The 16,728-nt window shown below is 40.9% G+C and overlaps 1 protein-coding gene across 1 annotated transcript; it reads left to right on the plus strand.

Annotated features, from left to right (window-relative positions):
• The first annotated feature begins 2,019 nt into the window (after nucleotides 1-2,019).
• Nucleotides 2,020-16,252, plus strand: LOC114436527 (constitutive coactivator of PPAR-gamma-like protein 1 homolog). The gene is made up of 17 exons (XM_028406831.1): nucleotides 2,020-2,791; nucleotides 3,368-3,614; nucleotides 3,698-3,780; nucleotides 5,797-5,925; nucleotides 6,693-6,783; nucleotides 6,863-6,951; nucleotides 7,033-7,250; nucleotides 7,528-7,621; nucleotides 7,701-7,904; nucleotides 8,052-8,223; nucleotides 8,800-9,049; nucleotides 9,204-9,318; nucleotides 10,479-10,688; nucleotides 13,305-13,491; nucleotides 13,613-13,751; nucleotides 14,191-14,287; nucleotides 14,908-16,252. Exons 1-17 carry the CDS (start codon nucleotides 2,318-2,320, stop codon nucleotides 15,211-15,213), a joined length of 3,105 nt encoding a protein of 1,034 aa, XP_028262632.1. The 5' UTR covers nucleotides 2,020-2,317; the 3' UTR covers nucleotides 15,214-16,252.
• Nucleotides 16,253-16,728: the final 476 nt, after the last annotated feature.

The following is a 16,728-nucleotide window of genomic DNA, read 5'->3' on the forward strand; positions in this document are numbered from 1 at the left end:
TGTATCTCTGTGATGGTTATTGTTTTTTGAACCATCAGTACAAAATAATACAACTTAAAATAGGTCAGATAACCATGAAACATATGAGTCAGACACACAGGAAACACCTAATATATGCTCAGGATGCTGGACACTCGTCAACAGGCTTTGGGTGTGTATTTTTGTATGTGTTAAAGCTGTTCTGTTGCCACTGCCTGGCTTATATGGTTAAAATGTTAAGAAAAAAATAAGGTGCAAAAATTGTGAAACCAACTACTGAGAAGCAGCTGCGTACACTGATTGGACGCTGCCCTCTATCTGTACTGAAGAGCACTGACTAGGAGCCAAAGCTCAAAATTCTCTGACTTTCTTAACTTTGTAAAACAGTAATACAGGCACTTGAGGCATTTGCCTCACAGCTGCCACACACTGCTGCTATTTGTTAAAACATATGGTCAGCTTACTTCCCATTTCTGTGAGGGTTTAAAGATACAATCATTTTTAGTTGACTTTTTTTTTAACCATTTTTCTCTAATAGATGGAAAATTAACCACTTGCTGATTTGCTTCCTTTCTTTGCAATAAAAGTCTGAATATGATTTTGTCAGACAACATACTGATAAATATATTAATATAGATATTGGAAAACCCCTGTTGTTTCAATACACACACACACACACACACACACACACATATATATATATATATTTATATATAGAACACAACAACAGCTTTAGCTGTTAAAGCACAAATATACCCATACCAAAACAAGATCACACATTACGTTAATCAAATGAAATAATACACTCTGTGGGAGGAGAACATTGCTTAAATTTATTAAAGTAAGTTTGTTTTAGGCTTCATTGGATGTTTACACAATTACAAATTAGACATTTGTTTACATTTGTTTTCACATCATGTAATATTGTGCTGCTGACACATACATTTTTTGTGTGTGTGTCAGAATGTTTGAAAATGTGTTACCTAATTATGCATGGGTCCAATATTTGGTGATTGTGAATTAATAGATAGAAATCAAGTGATGCAGATACAGGAAATGATGGCTCAGTCAACTTTCTTTGGTTAAACATAACGATGTATACTGTGCAATAATGTTTTTTTGAAAACAAAACAAAAACATAAACACCAAGCTGCCTCCTTGGCAGTGGAGTTATAAATTACAGCCACAAACCACATATTTATTCTTTGACAAATTGTATTCATGACGCAATTTATCTATAAAACTGATTGATGTTTTAGTTAAGTTAAGGAAATAAGGAAGCGTGGACCTAGTTCGTATTTGTGCGTCATCTCGTCACGTGCTGCCGTCTCTCTTTCACTCCGCACAAACTCACAACCGTAGACACATGGCAAACAGAAGACTGCGGTCAGGCCAGCCTCCACTCCACGTTTGCGATACCTGTGTATACTGTGTATTACGGTAAGAGCATGTAGGAAATGAATTCAAAATAAAAGACTATTAATAAATACTAATAAAAGACCATCTGTGCCAGTCTGCCACTAATGAATTCAGAAAGAAGAACAACATACAATTAATATTATGTAAGAATGGGTCCCTTTGATCAGAATTTCAATATAAAATCCATTTAAATATTATATTTGACTGTTTTCTATACATTCAGCTTGGAATAACAATGGTCCTCACTCACTACCTAATCTCTTCTCACCCCACTTAACAGTGGCTTACCAGTAACATCAGGTCCTTCTGATTCAGACATCCAAAATAAAAGCTCTCTGAAAAACCATGTTTGGAATGTATTTGTTATATATTCACATTGTTCTAGTTCTAGTTCTAACCTTGAAGTGTATAGATTATATACAGCAAAATATATTTAGATATATTTTATTTTGAAATTTTATACCAGTGTGGCGAATATTGTTATATAATTTTAAATGTACGTGTGTTTGTTTGTTTTCTTCTTTAAATGATTGTTTAACAGTAGTGAATTTGTGAAATGACGTTCGCAGGAAGTCTTTTATTTTGAAATGCGTTCCTACACGCTCCTGCCGTAATACCAGTATACACACGAACAACGTGGAGGCTAGTTTGTCTGTGCTTCTCGGTGGAAGTGGAGGCTGGCCTGACCGCAGTGCTGGAAGCCATGAACCAAAAAATAGCTCGCCAAAAACTGACCATGTTTAAATAGCAGCCGTTTCATTTTTTTCCCTGAAATTATTCCAAACCCTGCAAAAATCTGCAGTCACAGCCGGTTTTCAGTCCCTGTCAGAGGGAGAGGCGCACTGTAACCTCCTCCTCTGATATTTCGCCTTTTTTACTGTCACTTTTAAGTTTCCGTCTCTTCATACAGAAGATCAACATGGGGGTTCAAGGTTTCCAGGAGTACATCGAAAAGCACTGCCCCAGCGCTGTGGTACCAGTGGAGCTCCAGAGGTTGGCCCGGGGGAGTATGGTCGGAGGTGGACGACAGAGACCCCCTCAGAGTCCGCTAAGGCTACTGGTAGACGCCGAGAACTGCCTGCACCGGCTCTACGGAGGCTACTACCCGGACTGGGTCAGCGGGGGCCAGTGGAACCACATGCTGGGCTTCCTTGCCGCACTCTCCAAGGCCTGCTTCAACGGGAACATTGAGCTCCTGGTGTGCTTCAATGGCGCCCTGGAGAAAGGCCGTCTTCACGAGTGGGTCAAGCGGCAGGTGAACGAGAGGCAGACCGCTCAGCAGATCATCAGCCACGTCCAGAACAAGGGCACCCCGCCGCCCAAAGTCTGGTTCCTTCCTCCGGTGTGCATGGCTCACTGCATCCGACTGGCTCTCCTCAGGTTCCATGTAGGGGTGAGTGAAACTCGGCCTGGTAGTGCCTGTTGAGCGGGGCCACTGTGGACTGTCGCCGGCGGGCATTAGCCGGCTCTGTGGTTAGCCTGCTAGCTGCCTGTCATGTCCATCTATGATAAAAAGTGTTCACGCACTTAGACAGGTTACACAGTGTGAGCAGTGACTTGCTGCTGAACCCCGATTTAGTGACATAAGCTCAGAGTGAGGCTGCATGAGATCAACACTGTGATAATAATCATTACTGAAAAAAAACAGAAAACCTTTCATTGTAGACATAAATATTAAAGTTATGCTCCTTTTTATAAATGATCCTGACAGTGAAATTGCAATATAATGTAGGATCAGCTGATTATACATATGAGCCTTATTTCTAATGATGCCATGAGCACACGCTGGATAACTTTTTAAATATCTCTCTTTGTTAGAGTTTCCAGTCAGCGATGAGTACCACAAACACACCTGCACCTCTAATCCCAGCCTTTACTTGAGTGCTTTGATACACCATGTCTGTATAAGAGGTTTATTTTGAGGCTTTGCCCATTCTACAGTTGAATTCCTGTCTGTGCCACTCTTCAGGTTGTCCAGAGCGTGGAGGACCACCACCTGGAAGTGATAGCCTTATGCAGGGAGAACGGCTTCCACGGCCTGGTGGCCTATGACTCAGACTATGCCCTGAGCAACATGCCATACTACTTCAGCGCCCCCGCCCTCAAACTGAGCCGCAACGGCAAAAGCCTCACCACCAGCCAGTACCTGATGCACGAAGTGGCACGGCAGCTTGATCTCAACCCAAATCGTTTTGTCATTTTTGCATCACTTTTAGGTCTGTGTTGTAGTTACAGAACATAAGCACTGAAGGTCAGGCAAGGCTGACTGACATGCTGTGTGCTCTCATGTGTTTTACAGGGAATCACATACTGCCTGATGAAGACTTGGCTGCCTTTCACTGGAGCTTACTTGGTCCAGAGCATCCATTAGCATCTTTGAAGGTAATGGGTGATCAAAGTGAAATATTGTCACTGATCGACAGACAGACTGACTCATGTGTGCAATGTGTTTAACATTTGTCAGTACAAAACTGCATAGATTATTTGACCCGATACAGCCTGTTGTTAGACAGGACTTAAGAAGGAGTAGCAGCGTGTCTGGTTCACAATGGCAGCTGATAAGCTGCAGCAACACTTTACAGGATAAACTGTGTAAAAAGAATGGGTGGATGGAGAATCATAAATACTGTCCAATACCTTTATGGAATAATAGATAGGAAATGTGTAATATTTGAGCCACATCCACTCTAAACTAATATAAATGTTAGATTTTGTGCTCATGGTAATCATTTGAGCCAAATTTTATTTTCCAGCATTTATCCCAGTTTTGAGAAACCTGGACATGCCAGCTTGACTATTTAAAAAAAAAATAAATAAATAAATAAATAAAAAAATCTCCTCTTATATACCATGTGCAGGGTAATGCTGTGATGTAATGGAGTAATCCTGCTATAAACCTGAGCAGATTCTAATGTTTGTCAGGGATCAGCAGAACTGGATTTGTCTGTGTCCCTAATAATGATGAAAACATGATATGATCAAAACCAAAATAAGCTGGATAATAAGTCAGTGAGTGGAGCTTAGGCAAAGAGAGAGACTACATTTACATGCACAAAATATTCCATGGAAATTGCTTGCACTCCAGGTGCTCCATGTATACTCAAAAACAGGTTAGAAATATAAAATAAGGTAAAATAGTAGAGTAGAATAAAAATATTAGTCAAGTGATGTTTAAAAGGAGTTGTGTGCTGCTTTCTTACCAACAATGTGGCTTTGTGTTTTAGTTTGTTCACCACACAGTTGACTGTTAATGGGTCAGAGGCTGTATATCACAAACTGAAGTCATAATTTCAGTTTGTATTCTGAATGTGCTGTTTACAAATGATTACAGGGTGGAGCGTATCCAAGATGTCAGTGTGACACCTTGGACAATTCACGCTTCTCAGCATCCAACTATTATCAGCCATTGATACACATCCATGGTAAATGCTTAATTTTGAATGGAGTACTTTGCACTCAGGTAATCTCTGAAGAACAAGCAGGATCATGTGCATTGATCTGGTCATTGGAGTATTTTTAACCCCTCCAGGCTTACATCACCCTGTCTGTAATGACCAGCTCTTGAAACATTGTCCTCGACATCCCTCGCATCTTATTGGAAAAAGGCTGTATCCTCAATAAGCTTAATGCAGTGTATCCAAAGGGAATATGCTGTTTACATGACTCTAATACTGCCATATTGAGAACAATAGTAGCATATTAATGTCTATGTAAAGATATTAAAAGGTTCCTCATTAGCTTGATCGCAGTCATGATTGTAAATCCGTATTTTAATGAGAGGCCTGCAATGGTAGCTTCTGTGCTCCTTCCTCTATTTGCTAACTGGCTAAAAAAACTGCTAGTTCTACATAATCTCGAGTCTGTATTTTTTTGTGTAAACAAGCCGAACGTTGTGATGTTCTCCACCAGCTGCTTGCAGTTTAATGGCTGATACAACACAGCCTACAGAAACGGCATGTTCATGGACTGGTGAATGTTGGATTGTGACAGTTGTAAAATGCTTCAGCTGTTGAATGACTAGTTGTGATTAAACAGAAAGCCATCTGGTTCACATGTGCCTCTACAACACACACATTACATTACATTCCACTGCCGAGTGACACTCAACAAGGCATACTCAGATGCACTGCTCAGGTTTCTGAACTGGTTCCTGCTGGTATTTAAAGAGGCGCTGCACATTCAGACATGTCTAATGTATGATGTTGGAGATTTATATTTTTAAGGCATCTTCACCTGCACCTTAAATGTTTTTAGACACCAGGGAGTGCTTGAAATCACAGATAAAGGGATGTGCTATATAAGTAGTGTAAAGTAAAACAGTTACATGTTCACAGTGGTCTTTAAAAAGTGAATTAATGATAAGAAAAGCATTAATTTCCCCTATCTTGTCTCTCTCAGGTGCGTGCCCACCAGCTTGTGCTCCCACCCTGTGATGTTGTAATCAAGGCTGTGGCTGACTATGTCCGCAACATCCCTGACATGGCTGACCTGGAGACCATCGCTAAGGACGTCTTTAAACATTCACAGGTATAATTCATGCACTAATTAGGATTTTTTTTTATAGGATTCTGTCATGGCATTTCATAACCCAGAGGTCAAAGGTCAACCATTCTGTTAATATTCTCCTTCCAGGCTGTATTTTATGAGTATGGACAGCCCATGATGTAGTGAGGCTGTGGTTACATGTATAAGTAGCATCAGCAGGACAAGGTTCTTACATTTATTATACTGTCATAATTCGTGGTAGTTGATAATATCAGTTGACAGACCTGCAGTCAGATGTGAATCAATTTTAAGACTAACATTTTAACAATGGGCTGTACACAAAGCACTAAACAAAGGCTCTCAAATATATTGAGGTCAGATGATAACAGGTTTGACTCACATCAGGTTTCAATATGCTTTATGTTATGAGATTTGTTTTGTCTGCATTTATGTAAAACTTCATTGTGTAGACACTGATCATATTGTGATGAAGGTATTAAAATAACAGGTTTTAACACAGCTGCTTTGAAATCGGGGGGATTGTGAATCATCATTTCCTGATATTGTTTGTATCTGATTGAATTGCAGTTGTTTTGTTGTGTTTGCAAATGGGGTGTGCTGGGACAGACTGGCTTTGTTTGGTGTGTAGAAGAACTGTCTGGAAGCAACAGTTATCAAGCTATCTTTGGAAGTAAAATGAAAAAACAGCAATTTTGTAAAGAAAGGTTAAATATACTAATCCCTGTTCAAAAGACTGAGGGTATATTCCTTCTGTAGACCAGTCACCACCTTGTTCTTTTTTCTTCCAGTCTTGCACTCATGACAAAGTCATCCGCTTTAAAAAGGCAGTGGAGTACTACTCAGTGGCCAGCAAACCTTCTTACTATCCTCCACATTTAGGTGGGCTTTACTTGCACATAATTATCAGGGCTTCGAAGGAGGTGCTGTTTTTCCTGAAGCTTTTGTGTTTGTTTCACAGTCAGACCAAAACACGTGGGAGTGCCTGCTGCAGTGCCATCTCCAAAAATGCTCAACATTCCACAGGTGGCGCAGCCTGTAAAAGCCGGGGTAAGTTTTACAGTATGGTAGAGGTGAGGGTTAGGGTTAGACACTACACGCTGCAGGAGCTTCAGCATGCCTGTGTTTCAGGTCCAGTGCCCAGAGCCTCTGGTGGAGAAAGGTGTCCCGGAGCAAAACAGCTTCAGCAACATTCCTAATGAAGGGAAGCACACACCGCTGTATGAGAGGTCCTCTCCCAGCAATCCGGGCCAGGCTGGCAGCCCCAACCACACAGAGGCTGCTTTCTTCAATGCCTCCTTTGCGTCCTCCTCCTCGGAGAATGACGAGAGCTCAGGCATGACTGCCAAGTTAGTTCAGCACAGCACACACACTCTCTCTCTGTTACTGCGCCCTTTCTTTGAGACACATAGCTGCTGTTTTTCTGTCAGAGATCATCATTCTGTCATGTCAGTCACCCTGGCATGCCTGAAAGGCAGTGGAGACCCTGTCATTAATTTCTTTTACAGAAAATACATTTCTTCAGGTGCCCATAGGTATTACCAGTAGTTTAAAAAAATGATTTGCAAAAAATGATATAAGTAAAGATAAAAAATGATAAAAAAAATGTTTTGGTCCCTGTTTTAGTCACGTTTGCGACCACAAGGAAGGATGGCAGAAAAATGGACACACTTCTTACTCTGACATCACACAAGGGGGAGACCTGGGGGACCAATCAAAAGTGAGTCAGCATGAGGAGACCACACACTGGTCGCCCTGTCAGGTCACTAAAGTGGAACTCCTTTCCCTTATGTCCACAGGCTGACCTCTGTGGGGCCTCTGCTGGGTGCCTGGGTTCACATGCCGGAGACCAGATCCCCTCCCTGCTCTCCATGCCCACCAGGACCCACATGGACATCACCATCCCACCTCTCCCTGCCGTGGCTCCCGAGGTCCTGCGGGTGGCCGAGCACAGACACAAGCAGGGCCTTATGTACCCCTACATCTACCATGTTCTCACCAAGGTCCTACAGACTCTTATATGTTGTGGTTGTGTGCAGATTAAATTTGATGAAAAACAAAAAGTAGGCATAAACAGAAACAAGCTTGTAGGTGGAATGTGTAGTATCTGTGCCATTGTGCAGCACTGAGGTTACAGTGTGTCTTTGCAGGGAGAGATTAAGCTGTCTGTCACCATTGAAGATGAAGCAAACAAAGACCTGCCTTCAGCAGTGCAGCTGTTCAGACCCATCCGTCAATATGTTTACGGAGTGCTCTTTAGCCTGGCGGAGACCAGGAATAAGGCAGAGAGACTTGCCATGAAGAAGAACTGCCTACCTACATGTGAGTGTAATGATCACATCCTGTGCTAAGATGTCTGGGTCTGGCTCTGCTACCACCAATCAAACAGCAGAAACTGTTTTGAGTGGCAGCCAGATTAATGTCCAACTTGTGGCAATGATAGCATCATAAAGCTAATACACAAAAATAATTTTAATGATTCAGGTACACAGGAGAATAACTCCGGCACAACGTCTGTCTTGCATAGACTCGACAGTGATACATGTTTTACTATTGCTGCTTTGGCACAAAGTTATATCTGTAGTATAGATTTCTTTTGTTAAATGTATTACTTGTGTATACACTGCCTTCTGTTACCTTTGTTTGTGAGCTAAAAATAGTGTCTGAAAGTAGCCACCTGGAGCATTTTATGTACATGATTCTAGACCCGGCTGACCTAACCCTTCCCACACAACACCCATCACAAGTCTGAGAGATTCTAAATATTATCCAACAGCTTAAAATGCTCATCTGTACTCTGACGGACAGCGAGTCTTTAGGTTCAGTATTTCTGCTGTGTGTCTTTGTTTTATTTTTAGAGAGAAATGCATGCTAACTCATACATTTCTTCTCTCACAGACACACATGTCATGGTGAAAGAGTGGGCTGCCTACAAAGGCAAGTCTCCTCACACTCCAGAGCTGGTTGAGGCTCTGCCCTTCAGAGAGTGGACCTGTCCCAACCTGAGGAAACTGTGGTTGGGAAAGGCCGTGGAGGACAAGAACCGAAGGATGAGGGCCTTCTTGGCCTGCATGCGCTCCGACACACCTGCTATGCTGAACCTTGCCAACGTCCCCACTCATCTCATGGTTCTGTGTTGCGTGCTCCGGTGAGTAGAGTCCAAGGCGAAATGTCTCCTCTGTGCACAGATGTTAGATGTCTATGTGAGAAGTGAGAGCAGTGAGAGGGAGGATTCATGAAGACAGCGTTGCTCAGTTCCTGCTTTTTTTGTAACACTCTTAACTTTCTGTTTTTTGCTTCAGGTTTATGTTACATTGGCCAGGAGTAAGAATTTTGCGTCGTAACGAACTTGACGCTTTCCTAGCCCAAGCACTTTCTCCTAAACTTTATGAGCCTGACCAGCTGCAGGAACTGAAGGTGAATTTGTAGTGTTTGTTATATGAGGAGTGTCTGAGAAACAAAAATAAACATTCAGGGATTTTTTTTTGCATTAACCCTCTGAACCCCAAAATTCACCAGCAGGTTTGAAATGCATGCTTTAATTTAAATGGAATTACACAGGTCAAACCCAAAACCAGGCAAGCTGATAGATTGTTTCAAATGGTCCTTATGTAAGAAGTACAGATGCAACCACGATATTAAAAACAATTCGTATCAAATTTCACCAAAAATGAACAGTTTCTGTTAAAAAAGCAACACTTCTTGGTGTAAAAAGGATGCCATGACTGACTCCTGTACTCCTGTAGTGGTCATGAAAAATTTAAAGCACAAACAAACATTCAGCACATTATTAGCTGATCTGCAGACTTTTTACAGTTACTGTGAAGAGTAGCTTATAGAAGCTCTAAAAATGCAAATAAATATCTGTACTATGTAAACCTGATATTTGCTAATAGTATCACTAGGACCTGTGGACACACAGAGCAATGTTGCATACGAATATATTTTTTTAATTTGTTTATGTTAAAATAATAATGAAATAAATTCACCTTTTGGTACCGTAAGTTCATTTCGCTCCCTCAATGAACCCTAACCCTAATCTGCCAATCTATCAGTCATCGATTTACTTCTTTTCTTTGTAATTTCCGACCTCTCATGTTGGATTTTGCCCTTGTTCTGTTTCTCTGGACACTCCTCATATTCTGCAGACTAAACAGCCTGCTGGACAAAACAATGTTTTGTACCAGCACGTTGTTGGTGAGATGTTATTTGTAGAGCTTTAAGGGATGTGGATGGTTTGTTAACTTTACGCAGAGAAGCTGCAGCTCTGTGCTCATTCAGCCCCTGTTAATGTAAACCATCCACACAAAGCAGCGCGCTTTGCTCCTTGTGGTCTCTGTGTGTAGCTCTGTCAGCCTGTGTCAGAACTTGTAGGTTGTGTTTGCTGTTTGCTGGTTTAGATTGTCCACCACTGCATTGTAGCAGCCAGGAGTGAATGAGCTGCTTATGCTTGCTCTGTGCTTCGCTCCAAGCTTCGCTCTATGCACTTTATTAGTCTGAACACTGAGTTGGGCTGTTAGTTTTTTTTCCCCTTTTCATTTTAATATTTTATAAGTCTGGATGTCTCTCTTCTACAGATCGACAACCTTGACCCTAGAGGAGTCCAGCTAGCCGCTCTGTTCATGAGCGGAGTAGACATGGCTTTGTTTGCCAATGATGCATGCGGACAGCCTATCCCCTGGGAGCACTGCTGTCCGTGGATGTACTTTGACGGCAAACTGCTTCAGAGTAAACTCATCAAGGCCAACAGGGAGAAGGCCCAGCTCATCGACCTCTGTGATGGTCAGGTAGCTTCATGCACACTAGCCAAACACACAAAACAAGGCTGTGTCATGGTCTCTTACAACTGATTCTTAGTTATAGGCTTGCTCAGGATGATGTGTTTCTATCACTTCTTTCTTGTGTGATGCAAGTTTTCTAAGATGTATGTCACAAACCCCACAAAATATACATACAGCACAAAATGAGAATGGTACAAGCTTGTGTTATCTCCTCAGTCCTCTATTAATCACTGCAAAGTCTCCCAGCTGGAAACCCCTGCTACACATGCATGTGTTTTTGTATGCATAAAGCCATCCCTACAGATCATGACTCGTATCGTAACTTCTTACTGGAAATGCATAAAATGCATGAGTGCATGATGAATTACTGCAGTTGGGTACACAACAATGCAATGCTGACCTCTTGACCTCTGGGCAGCAGGTCTCTATTCATTTGCTCAGTGGTACTTAAAAATTAGTGGCAAAAAAAAATCTTTGCATAGACCGATCAGGCAACATTATGACCACCTGCCTAATATTGTGTTGGCCCCCCTTTTACTGACAAAACAGCTCTGACTTGTTGAGGCACGGACAACACTAGACCCCTGAAGGTGTGCTGTTGTATCTGGCACCAAGATGTTAGCAGCAGGTCCTTCAAGTCTTGTAAGTTGTGAGGTGGGGCCTCTATGGATTCAATGTGAATCTCCAGTACATGACACACCATGAATCATTTTTGCTTTGTGGCAGTGAGCATTATCCTGCTGAATGAGACCATCAAGGTATACTATTTCCATGAAAGGATTTACATAGTCTGCAACAATGCTTAGGTAGGTGGTATGTCCCAAAGTAACATCCACATGGTTTCCAAGCAGAACATTGCCCAAGGCATCAAACCATCTCTGCTGGCTTGCCTTCTTCCGATGCATGTGCATCCTGGGGCCATGTGTTCCCCAGGTGAGCGACACACAACCTCCTGGCCATCCATGTGACAAAAGAAAGCATAATTTGTCAGACCAGGCTGCCTTCTTCCATTGCTCTGTGGTTCAGTTCTGATGCACATGTGTCCATTGTTGGCGCTTTCAGCGGTGGACAACAGCCCTATGTGCAACAAACTGTGATGCACTGTGTATTCTGACACCTTTCTGTCAGAAGCAGCATTAACTTCTTCAGAAATTTGAGCAACAGTAGTTTGTCTGTTGGACCAGACCACATGGGCCAGCCTTATATATATCCCACCCACTAACTGGTTCCATGATGAAGAGACAATTATTCACTTCACCTGTCAGTGGTCATGATGTAATGCCTGATATGGTATATGGTGCGGCCTTATAGAAGCATCCATTGTTTCACTCTTAACTTTCTGAATGTCTTGCGTACACCATCTTAGTACTCAGAGTGCACTGCATGTCGCCACACTTGTGTAAAAACTATGGAAGGATGCGATTAGAACATTATTATACGCACAAACTTGGATCCTGGAACAGCCATTCTGCTCGCCACCCCGCCAATTTGCAGACTTCGTGGGTGAATTATTTTTGTAGCGTTTGAGACTATTGCTCATACAGCTTGCTGTGTTATGTGTAATTAACGCTTTTTACTGTTTCAACACATTAAATGTTATACATAATAAGCTAAATCCACAATTCCTAGAACAGAGATTCCGTGTTTAATTAGTTAAATTACTCTAACAAATATTTGCTGTTGATCTGTATTCTCACAATCTGCTACATGCCAAATAAAATTAAATGCATTAACACCAAGGTGCTCAAGATTGATGCAGCATATTCACTGTATGTTTACACAGTTGTCAGCACTTCATTTCATGTAGATATAAAAAGGTCGTGTTTATCAATTTAAGGCTTTTTCTGCTGCACTGTTGAGTTCTTATGTTGTTGCCATCACTCATCTTTCATCATCATCATCCTTTTTGCGTTAGTTAGATTTGTAATCAATCACATTCAACAAGGTAAATAATGGTTTCATTTTAGTAAACAGTTTTATTAAATAACCCATCATCATTGTGCAGGAAAATTATCTTGTCAATCAGAGGTAGTGAAGAAATGCTGTAGTAGTCTTATGCTGATAACTGCACTGATACAAAATGCCTTTTCTGTTAAACTGGTGCTAAAAGTACACCTGTTTAGTTTAATACCCATTTTACACTATACAACACAATATTAGCAGGCATATGCAGCATTGTTTTAAGAGATTACATCCCTTAAAAACAGCTTAATTCCTCTCCCATTACAATAGCATTTAGGACATATGTAATATTGGGTAAAAGTTTTAACATTTAATGCTCAAATTCTAAAAAAAAAAAATACTCAAATATTTGTACTTGTATATTTGTGTGTTTCTATCCTTCTAAATCTGACTTTGTCAAAGAACATCCATATGTTTCTCATAAATGTATGACTTCAATATAGAAGATACAGTCTGCTTTCTTTGAATATATCCTGTCAATGTGCGTAGGGGGGCTAAAATTAGCAGATGAAGCTGGTAAATACCTGTGACAGTTTTGTGACTCTGCAGAACCAGAAAGGTAAATGTTAGTGGGTTTGTGTTTGGTGTGAAAGGGCCTTTGCAGTAGGGCAGCTCAGTGTTCAGTGTTCTAGACATGTAACTGTGATTCTGTAATTTTAGCCTGAGCTGGCTGCGAAAGTGGAGAAGATGCGTCAGAGTATCCTGGAAGGTCTCAACTTCACTCGCACTCCTCATCTTCCTCCATTTCCCCCACCTCCACCTCCTCACGGGATGCCTTTCTACCTTGGTTCCTTTTACCCCCCCCAACCGATGATGCCTCCTCCGGGAAGAGATAGGGGGATGCCTGGTGAGTGCAGCCATGAAAACACACCAACAGTTTGGAAGAAAATAACTTCTGACACCTTGTGAAATACACTCAGCTAATGTACAATCTAACACTTGTTGCTCATGGCTCACTTTTTCTAAAGGACTTAAAGGAATCTCAACACAAGGCGGGAAGCTGGAGATCGCTGGCACTGTGGTGGGTCAGTGGGCTGGGGTGCGGCGCAGCCGAGGAAGAGGAGGCTTTCCTTTGCAGGTGGTGTCTGTCGGAGGACCAAAAAGAGGGTAAGAAGAGAAAGATAAGATGTCACATGTACTTCAGATATGTCTGTTATCATAATAGTATCAAAGTTTCCATCTAAGGCTGAGGACACACTACACAACTTTCCCAGTCTTAACAGATTTTGAAATGACTAGGAGGATCTTTGATGATTGGGGGGTGTCACACACTTAGCTGCTCCTGATGAGGGATCACAGACTACAGGATTTATTAAAGCATCACAGGTAAAATCGGGCAAAAACTCTTGTAGTGTGTCCCCAGCTTGAAAGAAGCACACATTTTTCAAGAATTTAGAGAAAATTGCAGTTCACATTTTCACTGCTAAACGGGCTAAAATCCAGCTTGTTCCTGAAATGTGCATTTACTGCTAGAAAATCACTATAGATCTTATGTACATTACAAACAGGAGGATTCACTTAAATTGGAATTGTCTGTTTTCTGTAGTCGTCCAAGAGGTGTGATTTCCACACCCATCTTTAGAACGTTTGGTCGGGGAGGACGGTACCACACTCGAGTCTTCAGGAGTCAGGGAGTTTGCCTGGTAAGCTGGTGATCAATCATTATTAACACTGAGGTTGAAACAATGTATACCAATTTTGGTCATAAACCATCACAAATGAAAGAAAAATGCTTGTGTTCTATATATTTGTCCATCTCAAAATGTAATTCTTTTTGCCTTTTCTTAACCATTTTTAACCCTTTCTAACCATGTGAAGTCTGTCAAATTCATATGTAAACTATAAGTAAAGTATAAGTACACAGTGACTAAAATGTGACAGGAGGGAGCTTGAGTTTAACGAGATGCTGTATAAATGAAAAATCCTCAAAAACAGTCCTTTATATCTCTTTTTTGAGGATTGTAGGATAATTGTTGCTGAATTGAATGTACATGCTACACAAAGATCAAAATGCAGCTGGTCTGTTCACTTTAATTACAGTGTAGCAACAGCACACACAAGCATTGTGTGAGCTTTCAGCTTGCGCTGTTTAAAACCCCTTCATTTACTGTTAATTAACTTCTAAGTGACTCTCTAGTCTTTTTGTTAGCAGGATTTTCAGCCCACATCTGCATTTACTCCATGATTTTAAGAACCCTCTGTTGCAGTGTGATGTTCTTTGGCTCTTTAAAGAAAACTTGTCTTTGTGTGTCCTTTGTACCAGAGCAAGCCTGCTTATACATCCGGACACACTGCACTGAAAGAGAGAAAGAAGCCCACACTGGAGGAGAAGAAATCCTCCTTTGCACCATGCGACGGCTCGGCCACGGAGAACGGCGTGGAGGACAAAACGCCGGTGCAGCTGAAAGGAGATAAAGAGGAATGCAGGGCTCTCATCCAACCTGAAAGTGCCTTTAGCAGCGACTCCAAGACGTGCAATACTAATCCTCACTTAAATGCACTAAACGTAGACGATGGCTGCCATAGAGATGAAGGTTTGCAGCCCATTGTCTTAAAACAAGAAGATTAAGCCTATTTTTCTAGAGAGGGTGAAGGATGAAAGATGGAACAAGGATAGGAAAATCTGACAAATTTGAAAAACCTACAGTCGATTATTTTTTCTCTGAGACAAAGAAACAAAGATGAAATTCAGATCCCTCTCTGTTAAACACACACATACACACACACACACACACACACACTGCTAGTTTAAGGAGTTGTTCACTCCCTCATCACCAGTTTCTACATGTTTAGACAAATGATATTGTTCCCTTTATTAGAGTATTTAAGAAGCTTTATTTGGAAACACTTTAGTTGTTTCAGTACTCTGCAACATGCACTCTCATAGTAAGGTTCTGATTTTTGTGATGTCACAGTAACTGCTTGAATAAAAACGAAGAAGCTAAAAACCTTAGTTTGAGTTGATATTAAAGTCCATTCATTTAGTCACTTAGCTATAAGTAACAAGAAACAGCTCTAAAATCAGACTGACACTGGGGGCTGTAGTATTACCGCTTCAACAAAACTCTTATGCATGGTTCACAGTTTAAGAGGTGTGTAGTTATTGTGCATGTTCATCCTTTACGTCCTGTGCCCACATGAAAATGAAAGAAAGCCCAGAAAAAACAGTAACAGATTTGCAAGAAGTTATAGCCACTTTGAAATGTAATCATACAATATTGTTCTCCGTTGCTGAAAAAAAACAGGCATTTTGACGAGAATCACCCCTTCAATTAAGATGTTCAGCCAGTAATCCGTTTATCGAGAGGTGTCCTTTAGTGTTTTTCTCACTCTCACACATCTCCACCAGGTTCATCTTCTAGTATCTCCACTTAATTCTCCTGCAGCTTATCATCTTTCATTAGTAATCAGAGAAACGTTGTACCCCTCCCAGTACTTCGTGCAAAAGCTGAATATGTTACCTTCTGTGTGAGATGATCAAAGTTTCCTCCTAACTCATGAATTGTCAAAGAATGAACTGCTGTTGGGTTTGATTGAATGTTGATGGATTGGTGTGTTTTAAGGCAACTTAGCCACAATGCTTAATAAAACTATATTCTTTTAGTACACGCTGTTGGTTGGTTGTTTTTTTTATTCCATGCTGCACTGGTTCATATTTCAACTTTTTCCTCCTTACTGATTATATTCAGAGACGTAAACATATTATGTTTATGTCTATAATAAATAGCTAAATAGGTACTATACTTTATGTTCAAGCTAAGGTTTGCATCCATCAAGTATAACAAGTTCAATAATGATAACCTTTATCCTTGTCTTTTTGCAATTCAATCAGTCTAAATTACTGTGGATGAAATCCTAATGGTCCGCATGTCAACATAACCACCTCTATGACAACAGCAAACTCCATCCTCTAATGAAGACCATGACTGCCATGAAGCATACAGGACAAACCTTTGTGCAGGGTTAGTAGGCAATAACACATTATGTTTATTAGAAGAAAACTTAGAAGTTCATAAGAAAAAACTTTAGATAATCCTAAAAATAACAAAAAAATTTAAAATAGTGATGATAATTATAATACAGT

Source organism: Parambassis ranga, chromosome 5 (assembly GCF_900634625.1).
Source record: "Parambassis ranga chromosome 5, fParRan2.1, whole genome shotgun sequence".
In the NCBI taxonomy this organism is placed as follows: domain Eukaryota; kingdom Metazoa; phylum Chordata; class Actinopteri; family Ambassidae; genus Parambassis; species Parambassis ranga.

Bases quoted from the DNA above. Each gene is read 5' to 3' on its own strand.
- LOC114436527 (XM_028406831.1), top strand. From the start codon at position 2,318: ATGGGGGTTCAAGGTTTCCAGGAGTACATCGAAAAGCACTGCCCCAGC. The intron at 2,792-3,367 runs GTGAGTGAAACT...GCCACTCTTCAG, and splicing joins TCCTCAGGTTCCATGTAGGG to GTTGTCCAGAGCGTGGAGGA. The intron at 6,784-6,862 runs GTGGGCTTTACT...TTTGTTTCACAG, and splicing joins TTACTATCCTCCACATTTAG to TCAGACCAAAACACGTGGGA.